This window comes from Alligator sinensis, unplaced genomic scaffold, assembly GCF_000455745.1.
Source record: "Alligator sinensis unplaced genomic scaffold, ASM45574v1 scaffold318_1, whole genome shotgun sequence".
Classification (NCBI taxonomy): domain Eukaryota; kingdom Metazoa; phylum Chordata; order Crocodylia; family Alligatoridae; genus Alligator; species Alligator sinensis.
In genome coordinates, this window is record NW_005842421.1 from 414,829 (window position 1) to 428,898 (window position 14,070).

Here is a 14,070-nt window from a genome sequence, read left to right on the forward strand (position 1 = left end):
CAGAATTTTTCAATTTAGAATACATGTACCAGAGACCAACTGCTACCATTTGTAAAATGTGTGTGGAGTGTCTAAAATGTATACAAAATATCTTGCTAACTGAAAATACTGAAATTTAAGTCAGGGTAATTCTGTGTTAGATGTCACTCAGACAGATAAAAATGAGTTATTTATTTTTAGTTGCCTGGGTGCAATAGATTAGAATCTAATTTAATCTATTAGCAAAAAATATATATAATCCTATCAAATGTGTGCGTGTGTATATATATAGTCTATATTTTTTAAAATTGTCAGCATACATTTAAAATGTGGGTACCTATATATATATATAACAGATATAAAGATCTATCTATCTAGAGAGACAGAGAGAGGGAGGCCTTTGATTACACACACACACACACACACACACACTAACTATACATACAAGTCTCTACGTCCTGTTTTGCATATTTGAGTATGGGTGTATTGATAAATAAAATTAAAAAAATATTTAAGTGAAAATGCAAGTAACGTTTGGGAATTATGTAGGAACGTTTTACGAGATAGTCCAAAAATATACCACTCAGCAAATCACAGAAGACTTTAATTAAAAAAAAAAAAAAAAAAAAGGTTAAATCAGTTGTTAGAGGCGTTCAAGGTATTAGTGAGAAACCTCTGGCTAAGTAGGACAAAAGATAATAAAAAGGAATTATTTAAACATGTCTGGAACAAATTAAATCCTAGCAATTGTAAAAGGAGGTCTCCGAAACATTCATTATGTTTTTTTAACAAGTCTTAGAAGACTCAGGTATTTTCTACAGACTGAAAATGAGCAGTTACTTACTCAACACACAGCTGTCCACGTGCAACTTTGACTAGAAGTCTGCATGAGACACTTACTACACAGCAGCTCGCTACTACTGCAGAGTAGTTCATTAGTATTATGCAGTAGCATTACTAACAAACTAGTAGTATTACTAACGTGAACCGTGACATGTTACTCTGCAGTAGTAACGAGCTGCTGCATAGTCAACATCACCCAGAACTCGTGTGGGGACACTACTGCGCAGTCAGTGTCTCGTGTAGATGAGGCCAGTGTGTCTGAACTTCAAGGGTTAACAGTGTTAGCTGTGGTTAAGAATACTTGTAACAGCATATATGCACTATGGCATTCTCCACAATTTTATACCTAGGACATACATGGCATGCTGATTGTACCTTAGTTTCCTCTCAACTAAGTAATATCCAAAGCAAAGGGGATACAGAATAGATTTTGTAATCTGAATATGGACAGCATACCTCTAAAAGCTCCAATGATCATTAAGATACTTAATTTACCATTTTAAGGATAATTCTATTGATACAACACAACACATTGTATGCCTATGCAGTATATTGATATTGGTGCATATGCTTGGGTCCCAAGTATCATCCATGTGAACTAGGAAGTCTAGCACTTGAGCCATACATGGCTAGGGAGAGGTGAAGCAACTCTTCTACCCAAAATCACAGGAGCTTTCTATTCACCACTTATCATTTCAGGGATAACAGGTGCTGGATTTCATGGCACATGGTATGCACCTGTGTCCTGGAATTGTCCTTTAAATCCTTATAATGCTTAACAGAGATGTACATGCCCTCTGTAGCACCAGAAGTTGGTGAAGGTATAATGAGAATGCTCTTGGATGAAACAGGAACTTATCTGTAGTGCTATATTTTGTAGCTCAACATGCAATTACTGCACAGTGCACTGTAATGTGATAGGGGGTCTGTCATTCTCCAATTATCCCTCAGCTCTCTGCTCTTCCCCTTCTAAGGGTGGGAGGGTGAGTGGAGAGGACAGCTAATGGCTGGGAGTGTGGAGAGAACAGCTAATGGAACTGGCAGGATGTTGTTTATCATCAGGGTTGGAGAGCAGACTCCCTAGGAGCCCTCCAGGGGGGCGAGAAGCAGAGCTTCAATAAAACGCAAGAAGCTACGTCTTGAGCCAGAAGGCAGTGCGGAATTTGGTTGCTGTAGCATACTCTATCCTTGGTGTGAATCACAAAGCATGGCAGGTGAGGTGCATTTGATGAACTTGCTCTCCAAGTCTCTTAACATGAGCACTCTCAACAGAACATGCATATGGACAATTATTTAAAGGATAATATGCATCACTGTCAGGCATAGCTGTCTTGCAAGCAGACCAAATTTGAAGATTTGTATTCTGCCATTCCCAGTTCTCTGTACTGATGCAAAAAAAATAAAGCTTTTACTTAGCCCTTAATACATTTCACTTAAGTCTGCTGGCTAAAAGAGAGGCTATTCTACCCACTAAAAATGGTAATAAATTAACTCAGTGATGGAATATGCAGAGGGACAGATAATTTATTACATTGGGTAGTGAGAAGTAAATGAATGGCAAATGGGGCTACTCCACCTTTTATATCCTAACAAGAAGGGACCCCCTAATACTACTGGCTAGTAGATAACAAGATCACCATATCTTGCACGCATACACCTACACCAGGATGCATGTGAACAGTTGCTTAGACTTCTGGAAGGCATTTAATTAGCCATATAAAACATTTTTATTAAAAAAGGTAGCAATGTAAAAATCAATAAAGTGTACACTACCAATGATTAACTTAAGACTGCAAACAGCAATTGTAAATGGCCAATTGCCATCAAATAGGTACATTTCTCTTGATGTCCTACAGAGCCCAATTCTATTCAATATCTTTATCAATGATATAGAAAAGTGTTTTTCAACCTTTTTGATCCTGTGTCTGAACTTAACACCTACAAAGTGATCTATGGAATCTCGCAAAATGGAGGCAGTGCAGTATAGCCATCTTAGAACAGCATTATCCAGTCTCTACAAGCACGCCCTCTGGAATTAGAGGCAACACAGTCACATCAGCGTAGATTTGGGCCCAAGCTAATTTGCACCGTCTCTTGGGAACTAATATTAGGAATGTAGCAACCTTGGCTCCCCCAGCATGGTGCTTCAGCATGATATTGCTTGGTGCCATGAGAAAGCCTGGTTGTTCACTCTGGCTTGGCCACCCTACTGCGTTCACACTTGCCAGTAGGTGACAGATCACCCGATGAGAACTCCGACATACAGATAAAAACGTATAAAATCATTGCCAGTGAGATTTGAAGATGACAAAAATTGGTAGTATAGTGATGGATTCAGGTCAGTTATACGGGGGGCTTGAGGAAGGAGAGGGGAAGGGTAACAGTGCCAGGGCAGCTTGGGTTGTGGGCAGCATTACCCAGGACACAGGGCCAGAGGAGCCCAGGGTGGGAGACCACTGGCCCAGTGCCACAGTGGGCGGCACTCAAAGCCCTCTGGTGCTACTTATCCAGGGAGGGCTCCTGATACATGCAGGTGGTTGGCCAGGGTGTCGCAGATTCAGACTTGCCCTCTTCCCCATCCCTGTGCTACATGTGCTCGTGCTGCCAGGCATAGTTTGCGTACCATGCCTCCTCAGCCTAGGTTTTGCAGATCTCCCTCTGGTCTCTCAGATGTTGTGGAGGATGCAAGAGGTGACATGTCACGTTCTCCTTGTCTGCCTTGAAGTACACACTGAGAGCCCATCAGCATGCCTTGACAAGGCAGATGAAGAGGTTGGGCAGCATGTCCTGGATGACCAGGTACACCTCCCTGATGGTCTCTCTGGCATGGTCTTGTCCATGTTGAGCTGGCTGGAGATGTAAAAGTGGTGAGGGTGGCCAGTCTCACAACTGTGATGGCCACCTACTTCTCCAGAGTTGGGGGTGGCTGCATGCTGATGTTCTGGCACATGATGTGGGGGGCCACCTTGGCAACAACATCTGTGAAGGTGGCCTGGTGCATGCAGAAGGTCTGGAGCCATTGTTTGACATCCCAGGTGCCCAGGACAATCCACACCCATCAGGTGGTGCGGGCCCAGAAATGGCACTCAATTGTTTGGAGGTGGTGCCAGAGTGCCATGGCATCCATGGCATCCTAGATGGCCTCATACTAATTGGTCGTATTAAAGTGAGTGGCCAAGTCCAAGGTATTTGGCAGGCGTGGGGTGCAGAGGGTGGGCAAGCATGGGACAACAAGCTGGTGGCTCACAGGCATGAGTGCATGTGTCATAATAAGCTACTGCCAAATCAGGTCTGGGTGGGCACATCTGATGTCCCACAGCCTCTGGCAAGAGTCACACAGGGAGACCATCAGGATTCACTTAAGCTTCCCAGTCTTCTTGCTTAGGCATGGGACACCATGATGGGGTGCACGCAGGCCAGGACACAGGCATGCACAAGTTGCGTCAGCAGGTACTCACCCTGGGGCTCTCTTGGAAGCCTAGGGCTGGTCATGGGGGAGGGTACATGGTGATGCAGTAGGGGGTTTGGGGCATGGTGGCCTGTGCCCAGCAGCCCACCAGGGGTGGCTTGCCCGTTTGGCTTTGCTTGGCAGTCTTCAGCAGCTCAGGGAGCCAGCGGGGCATGCTGGGAGGCACGGAAGAGCCCCTATCTGCTGACCTTGGGCAGTGAGAGCCAAATGGCAATGTCTGTTTGGTTCAAATGCTATCTAACTTATAGCACTTTTAGAGTAAAGCATGATAAAAGCCCATCTGTGACAGGCTTTTTGAATGTCTGTACTTAGCCTTAATAATATTTTCTCTTGGCATTAGTAATTATTTCTTCTACCTAAACAGGGCAGTCCAGAGTGTCCTCTTTCCAAAAAGGGATTCAGACACTTTTTAAATGACAATCACATTTCACCACGTTTCCGACCACGTTAATCCCAACACCACACTGTGCTGGCAACATTCTCTATATTGCAGCAATTTTATTGCAAAGTTTGAAAATCTTCATAAATAAAAAAGGCTGTATTTTAAGCTTTTTCCACATTCAGAAACCTAAAAACTCTGAAAAATTTTAGAAATAAAAGCTAACTATACAAAAATTAGACTACCAATTTTTACTTAGGAAATTGCTGTTGCTACTAACTGAAATACATTTATATCTTCTATCTGTATAAAAATCTTCATATTAATTTGTAATACAACATGAATATTTCTTTAAATGAGCTTATTCACATTTTTCAATACACAGTTACTTTTCAACAAATGTAATTGGTCTATGCCTTTCTCTTCCGTGGCGTTCCATTAAATTCTGATGTAGAGGTCTGCATTTGCTGCTGCTGTTGCTTCTTTGTAGGAGAGATCCATTCTTCTGCACTAAATAAAAAATGTATAGGGGTTCACAAATCAATTCTAGAATAGTTATAAAGGGACAGAACCTCAACTAGCATAAATTATTACACTTTATGGAAAGGTATGACAATTTACACTAGCTAAGGTTCATCCTCAAAAGACTTCAAATGCACTGTCTGTGAAGTTTCTGGCCTAGACGGACTGTTCTCAGTGGAATGTCTAAGATAAAGTCTAATACTAATACCGTAAACAGGACACTGTTTTACTTAACAGTTTTATAGTTAAATTGATAAGAATGAGGGGTGATACCAGAGTAATATAACATTTAGATACCTCAATTGACTAGCTAGTTAAGTCTTGCATTAAGACAAAGTAAAAGAAAGAAAAGGACAGTAAACACATGAAAATGCTACCAAAAAGTAAGGCCAAGATGTATTTTTCCATGGAAATTTGGATGGCAAGAAACACAATATGCCACTCACTTCCTGCATATAGTGCAAAGGGACAAACTGAAGTGTGTACTAACGTGCCAGAGTGGTGGGGCACAAGTAGAAGCATTACGAAGATCTGCTACCTGTTCTCTATGCCAGCATGTGGTACTACAGATCACATCCCATAGAAATGTTTGGCACAGCCTACATGGGAAGGATGCCTCCTTATAGCACGTGCGCTCAATGTGGACTAGCAAGCTAAGACTGCTGGGTGTTGAATTTAAGGTGTGAAGGAGTTGAAGATACCAGGAAAAGTTGAGGATTTGGAAGAATACTGTGATGCCAGCCAATAACCTCAGACGGAAGTGGAACTTGAGTAGTAAAGATTTTCTGTAAAGCTTTCATGACAGTACAAGCTTGGCAGGAAGTTTTAACAGTCTTGGGAATTCTCTCTCATGCACACAATCTCTATCTGTTTTAATGACTGGTCACTGTACACTAAAGTTAAAAGATATTTTTAAAAATAGTTTGTTTCCTGGGCAAAAATAAACCCATATTCATTTCTAATTTATCTAATGGAAAAATGATGACTATTCAGAACAGACCTACCTATATAACTTTTTTACCATTTCTCTTCTCATTCTTTTGGGAGGAATGGGGCTGTCCGAAAAATCAAGTGTTGTTGGTTGAAATGATTCAGAGCCTTTATCTGATGGGGTCATACCTTCAAATAAGGATAAATAGGAACGCGTTAAAAATGGTTATTTTTACCTTGTTGATTATAAAATCATTCATGAAATGAGGCAAATGTGTTTCAAAATAAGTATGTCTTGCTATTTGATACAGACTTGTTGTCTCCTCAACATACAGAAGTGATTACATTCAAGGAACACATACCTAAAACAATTACTTACTGCACACTTTACTAGTGGAGTTTATAGATTAGTGGGAATCAAAACTTAGTTTTCAAATATATCATAGAAATCATTTTATATCAACTCAATACATATTTATTACATTTTGAAATGTTATCATAAAAGAATCAAGATAGTATTTTCTTAGTTAGAAAACATTTTATTCTTGCTAGGAAAACGCATTAGTTGATCTCTTTGTTAAGTGATTTGAACTAGCATCTTTTCCTAACGCTGGAAAGCAAAAAAATAAAAATGTGTAATTCTTATTAGTGAGATCATAGTCTCATGTTCACAAGTCACTTTAGATAATAAAGGCGTGACCAGTAAAAGACACCCTTTTATGCAATGTGCATCTGGTTTTTCATGAACACTTAAAACAGCTTTTGTACTTTTTTTGATCTTTAAGAATTAGAAGCTACAATTCAAGATTCTAATTTTAAGCTAAAATAAAAGCCCATGTTGGGAACTAAGTTTTAAACCAATCTTTAGCATATTTTGTCTTTGTGGTTTAATTTTTCTAGTATTTTTAACATAACTACATCCAGATGTACAGTACTCTATTAGCAGTTCCCCTTCAGAGACAAGTGGGTGTTAGCAAAAAGTTCTTACGTACCCAGTTTCTGCTCTACTAGCTTGAGATTTTTCTCTTGTTCAGCAAGTTCCTGTTTTTTCTTTTGCATCTCTGGAGTTTTCAGGGACTGTAATTGTGAATCAAGGTCCTTATTTGCACAATTAAGTTTTATCACTGATGTACGGTATTGCTGAAGAAGTTCTAATTAAAGAAACAGAAGATTTCATAAAACACACAAAACAATAAAATAATGAAGGCTATTTTTCAAAACTGGCTCTCAATAAGAGACTGCCAGGCATAATACAAGGAAGCCATCAACATAAAGAATCATTCAAAATTGTTGCAGACCCCCTGGAACTATAATGGTTCAAAGGGTTGCGAATAGGCTGAAAAAGATCACATCCAACATTCTGAAGTTATTTTTTAACATAATGTGTGATAATTTGAAGTGCTAGTTTACTCTGAAAATGGCACTTTATTTAACTCTTTTGCATTCCAAATCACATTTGCTAACTTTGGTGACAATAAAGGTGGGTGGGTATGGTATAAGGAAGCACTAGTGGTACTCAGGCTAATTCTGGTACCTGTTCAGCAGTGCTAATTAGTACAACGCTGCATGTGAACCAACACAGGGATACCGTGGCTCGTTCTAAAGCTAGGGTGTGCTGAACTAGCTCAGATATCACTGCATGGTGTACAGACATATCCTGAGGGGTTTTAAATATTTTTATTCCTTCAGCACTACAGAATTCAAATGCGAGACTTGAATGATTTGAATCCCAGTCCTGTGAAATAGACTGTTTGCTAAGCAGTGTTCATCGCTCTAAGCTAGTCTGGCAGCAGGAAGTTTCAGCAGTACCTGCCACTGTCAAGCTACCAAAACACAGGTGTACGCGTGTGCTTCTGGAACTACATGGCTCTACTACAGCAGCCATACCAGAGTGCAGAGCAGTCTGAGAAGGCATCAGCTGCTACATGGATTGTGGAACCAGCTGAAGGCACAGAAATATCTTCATATGCCTTTCAGGGAGCTGTAGGGCAGTGGCAAAAGCCTTTCTCCACTCAGAAGAGGTGAAGAAACTCTGCAGCAGAGTGGAGAGTTTTGTTGCCACAGAGTAGATTCATAGATGTTGTTGTTAGGGTCGGAAGGGACTCAATAGATCATCGGGTCCGACCCCCGGACTTCAAGTGTGCATGACCTTAAAGTTTTGCCAAGGGAACTGGAGTTCTGCCTGTCAAGTTTTGTAGTGTACAGTAGGCCTGAAGTTCCTTCAGTTGCACCTATGAAAACACAGCAAAGACAATAGGGCAATGCTGGTGCAAACAAAGGATTAATTTGACTAATAGAATGCTTACTGCTGTTGATGCATCAGATAACTAAATCATGTTTCTTTAGCTGAATATGAAGAGTTAGTAGTATAGTACATAGTTATCCAATTCAGAGCCTGCAGGTTCCTGAGCCTGACCACCAGTCCCCCGTGCTGTATCTAGTGTGCTTCTGCTTTCTTTGGCTTCTGCCTCTTGCTCACACAACCTGTACAGCAAGGGGTTAATGATGGGGGGGGGCAACCCATGGTGTGCAGCCCATGGCCACTCAAAAGTTCAACAACACTGGCTTAGAAGATATATTATTTTATTTGGTTATACAGCATGTTCAGTGCTGAAATACTTGAGAAATATTAAGAAGGGGCTTTCAAAATGCAAGTTTCAATGATTTCTGTGAAACATTATAGACCGTTGTTATCAACATAAAATAGGATACCTGAGCACAGGCAACAAGCAAACCTAAAACCACAAATACAAACCAACACAAATAAATGTTCATTGCTATCAGGACAGACAACAGAAAAGTAATGGAGCGATCAAATGGAGAGAGTACAGTTCTCTTTGACTTTCATTAGAAACGACATGCAACTAAAATACTAAATTTATGTAGCTGCTTGATTTTAATTATTGTTCTTTTGCTGCAAGTAAAGATAGGATGAAATGGTCTTTGAACTGAATTAAATTAATGTCAGGATTTGGAACTCAGGATTTTGTGTTCCTGTCTGATGAAGCTTTTAAGACCCTATTGGCAAGTCCTAGAACACTACTTCCTGCAAAATTTCTACTTTCTTAAGAAGAAACAGCTAGAGCTAAGTGGGATGGTTTAAAGATGGGGAATAAAGATGGGAATACTGCACCTGTACTGGATGTTTGAGTGAATGACCTCATAACCAGAAAGCAAGCCCTCTCTATTTTTTAATCCAGTTGGGAACCAAACTTAAGGTTTGCTTCAGATATTAAAACCTAAGAATCACTCATCTAGCTGGGTCCTGAGCAGACTCATCTAGCTCTAGGTCCTGAGCTGACAGGACCTTATCCTGCTGTGCCCTGCTCTTTCCACTGTCTGCCCCTCTCAACCCTTGGTTTATACCTCATGGGCAAGGGCAGCCCCCACACACAGGAAGAGTGGAGAGGGTAAACTGAATTGGAAAACACAGCTCTGTCCAGGCATCTGCCCATCTATCTCTTTGCAGAGGAACATGCTGCTGGGACTGTGTATGGAGGGGAGAGAGCAGCACAGGGGCTGCCTGAGGATGGGGAAGGCAGCAGCTTTTAGAAGTGAAGCCACAGGCTCTGCTGGAGTAGCTGGGGCAGGTACAGGGTGCCAGAAGGGGAGGAGACCACTTGCCTCCTCACATAAGTGTATCACAAGATCTCTCCATGTCATGCTCACAGCACACTACTGCTGCATGCCTCTTGGCAATCACTAGCTTATACTGTGATACAGAACATTTAGATCAAATATCAAGGAAGACTAAGAGAAAGGGCAAGACTTTTTGATGGCAGGGTTGTCCAAATGATGGCTTTGGTGACCTGTGAAGGGTTAACACCCAGCTCCTAGGCTTCCGGCAGCAGGTAGTGCAGTGTGGCCCTTGGCCGCTCAGAAGTTGGACAACACTGATATACAGGATGTTTTATGAACAGCAAATCCTGTGCATCTAGGAAGGTTCCTTCTAACCCTGGGATTCTTTGAAATGTCCTTTTCCCTTCACTTTTCCCTCTCCTGAAAGCAAGGACTTAGGAAGGGTACAGTAACCTTGTTTCTGAAAAGTTAAGTAAAATAATTTCACAATATGAATACATATACAAATGAATGTACTATTATATTAAAAGGATTATGGAAAATATAAGAAATCAAAAGCTGCAGTATCTTACAATATGCTTGTTTATCATTAAGTTATTAAGCTAAGTTTTCTGAAAAGCAGCATCTAATGATATGAGTAGGTGTAATAATCCAATAAGAAAAGTAACAATGGCTGGATAAGGATGCCCATTATCTATTTCAACATCTCTGCTTCATGGAACTCAGTGACAGAACTTGATCTGTATGAGATTACAGTATAAGTACGTTTTCCTATCAAGACAGGACTTAAGAAATCAACATTTTCCTAGACTTTGGGATTCAACCAGTTTATTCTCTCAAATTTATTTATTTTTTTCCATACTTCTCTGTGAACAAGTAGCACCTACAGGCACTCTCTCACTAACACAGCAATAAGAGGGAACTTCTCAGAGTTGTTTTTTGTATTCTTTTTCCTGAAGACAAACCATGATGGATTTTAGAAGCCAAATTTTCAAATACAATTTGAATTCACAAACGAGTAAGTAATTGTATAGGTATTTTCTTTTTTAAAAAGATCTCCACAACTTTAAGCCTTATGTTCCACAAAGATGTGTGCAAAGAATATCACTTTAAATATTATTTGATACTGTATTATTACAATTTTAATCAACCCACCTAGCTGCCCAGAGAGCATATAGTAATGTTTTGGCATGGGTGCACCAAATACCATTCCTCTGAGTTTGTCCATCGGTGGAGCTTTATTTTGAAGGCCTCCAAACTTTCCATTACTGCGAATTCTATCTCCTTCCCTAGTCAGCAATGTTGGGCAATGTGCAATTTTTACAACCTATATAAGTATAAAGTGATACTAAATTAGTAAACCATTTAAAAGAATGTAAAGATAGGTATACATTCCAACAAGGTTGGCTCTGTACTGAAAAGTAATTCTTCAAAAATTGCACCATGATACTGCATGGATTATTCCAGCTCAATAAATTATAGAGCAATCATGCTCAATTTAAAAGTTAAAAGACCTTTCCTATTACTCTTCCTGTCTTGGAAACTCAGAGACCCAGAAGATCTATGCCCAGTTTTCTCCTTGGTTCTTGGATCGCTACTAGCAAGTAATTCCAGACTAGAATTTGGTCCTGTAATTGGAAGGCAATCATCATCATCATCATCTATGGATAATACATGATCTAGAATAAGAACTGATTTTTCTAACTGTGCTGGCTTTATAGAAATAAAATGTACTCTCTCAAAGTCAAACAGAAGTGACTAAAATTCATTCAAAGTAATTTTTGCTGAGAAAATGGAAGCACACTTGCACAGCTACCTTTTAGAGCAAAGTGGTACTTTAACTGGCATCTATTTTGATAATTTATTCATGCATAGTGAGGCATTCATATTATAAGGCAAAGAAAGAAAGAAATGTTTATAAATATGTAAGTAAATCATATGCTTCAAATTCTATCCAATTTTATGTGGATATACAAAGAGTTTCTTTCTTCCAGTGCTTGGTTCAAGGGCCAAGATCAATTCTAATGCAGGTAACTGATACTGTACAACCATGACCCATTCTCTTCACAGACAGACAGACAGAAGAAACCCACACCGCACTGATTCCAAATTGATAAAGCTATCTAATTTCAGATCTTGCAGGGCCATAGAGTTAACTGGATGTTCTTCTTGGGATGCCCACTGCAACATGACCCCTTCCTACATATTTCTGGTTATAAAAGACATTAATGAGCCCTCAGGGCTTGACATACAAACAGTTCAATTCTATTTATGAATACTGAATCAATATGTAAATAGGACAGGAAAAATTCTGAGGTTGAGATACAAAGTGACGAGTGATGGAACTTTCTTAGAGGATGGCCCATGCCTGCTGAAACTTGCTTCTATTAAACCTCAGTGAGCTGTGTCAGAATACAAGTCTACTCAGCTCCAGAGATATCATCTTTGTGGATCCCAAATTTCTGTTGCTATGTTCACCAAACCTAAAAAAGAAGAGTGCCTCACAGCCTAACTTACGTTTTACTTTAAATATAGGAAATACAAAAATCACTGAAAAAAATCTAATTAAAATTCTAACAACAGATTTGCAACAAGTGTATGTTTTTGAAAACATGAAATATGGCTGAGCTTTCCCAAAAGCATCTGGCTGAATTGAAGTGATGGTCCATATGTGAAAGAGCATTACAGGATTTTTAGAGGGTGAGTTATGTTCACAACCAGCAAATCTTTGCACTGCAAGGGCATGGGCTGTACAGTCAAACTGATATATTGGTATTCTCTTTAGCGGAGTCACAACTCTAACACACACACAAGCAACTTTAACACAGAGTCTGTGGATTTCAAGGAGAGAATAAAAGGACCCGGCAGCCACCATGTGGCCAACTCTAGAATATGTCCCATGTTGTAAAACAGCTGGAGCCAACATTTTTGGCAAGCGCGCCACATATTAGCTGTGTACACTCTCCAAATGCAACTCCGATTCCCTTCCTTGGTCTGATCTCCTGTCCTGCTTTTTGCCCCACACTCCCCGCCTGATCTGCTCTGCCACCTGCTTCCTCCCCCCATCTGCTGTTGTGCTGCTTGTCTCCTCCCAGACCTTTTGCGTGCCACACCCAGAGGCTGCCTGTGCCACTTGTGGCTCTTGTGATGCAGGCTGGTCACCTCTGTCATACTGCAACATTCACATGGTAGTATTTTGTTTAAATAAAGCCCAGATTAGAGAAAATTTCATTGGCATTGATACTGTAGACTAAATGCAACATAAAATGCATTGAGACTTAAACCTGGAAAACATTCATGGGCAGAACCTGAGCTGAAATGCATCAAAAGTCCAGTGGCATAGATGCATGTATGTAAGTTTAAACCAGGCAAGAATCCATCACTATTTCTAAGCATACTAAACCTGCAACATCATAGGATTTTATTCAAATAAATATATAACACCCGAAACTACATTACATACCTCTTTTCTATAATGATTGGCAGCATCCAAATTGTCTATTATGATGGTGTCTCCTAAGAGCATCCCGAACACTGTAAATTTAATGAATTTGTAAATGATGAAAATTCTCAGCAACAAAAAAATGCTAAACTATCCATATGAGCTATGGGGCCCAGATGTCACAATTGGCAAATGATTTTACAAAGTAGTACTTTGCAGCTGGAAAATATTAATTTAATTTATTTCACAACTGATTTCAGTTTCCTGGCATTAGGTTGAATGTCTAAAATAATGAGGTATTTAACCCCTCCCCCCCAATTATATTGTAAAGATAAGAGAATAAATATCAAAAACAGACTGGTGATGGTGCTCACTGGGAACATTCACAACAGTTGCTTTCAAAAAGATTGACTTGAGTGTCATACTCTTACTACCAAACATTATTTGGTGAAATCACTTAGTCAAAAAAGCAAATTTGAGAAGAGTTTAGCTGAGCTCCCTGAACATATAACATGTACAATCTGATAAAAGCAAGAAACTATTCATCTCCTCTGTTTATAAATTAAGATACTAACACTTTTTAAAATGTCATTTACCTATCTGACAGTGTTCTATATTATCTGGAAATGTTAACAAATCTCTGGCAAATACAGGTTTTCCAATCGGTTTGAAGCAATCTTTCCCATTCCGAAAGTGAGGTAAAGGCCTGATTAAAGAAAGCAAGCATGACAAATTACACTTCATTTTCTTTGACAAGTCTAATCAGAAACAAAAATATGCCTGATGCACATATTAACGCTGCAATACACTGAGCTCCAAGTCACCAACACATAATTAAGCTTCAAAATGTATTAAACACTATTAGGAAATTATGATTCAGTGTTCTATTAATTCACATATCTGAATCAAAGATTTTTTTTTGGCCTA

General features: G+C 39.6%; 1 protein-coding gene across 2 annotated transcripts in view; it reads right to left on the reverse strand.

Moving 5' to 3' along the window:
• Nucleotides 1–383: 383 nt before the first annotated feature.
• The window catches only part of SMCHD1 (structural maintenance of chromosomes flexible hinge domain containing 1), a 142,892-nt gene continuing 129,205 nt past the window's right edge, over nt 384–14,070 (reverse strand). Inside the window, exons 42-47 of one of the 2 annotated variants that reach the window (XM_006030106.3) lie at nt 13,740–13,849; nt 13,165–13,235; nt 10,857–11,028; nt 7,115–7,273; nt 6,197–6,311; nt 384–5,180 (exon numbers count right to left, since the gene is read on the reverse strand). In XM_006030106.3, the coding sequence (XP_006030168.2) occupies nt 5,081–5,180; nt 6,197–6,311; nt 7,115–7,273; nt 10,857–11,028; nt 13,165–13,235; nt 13,740–13,849 (727 nt within the window). In that variant the 3' untranslated portion in view covers nt 384–5,080. The remainder of the gene's footprint in view (nt 5,181–6,196; nt 6,312–7,114; nt 7,274–10,856; nt 11,029–13,164; nt 13,236–13,739; nt 13,850–14,070) is intronic. The other variant, XM_006030105.3, reaches the window with a different exon arrangement.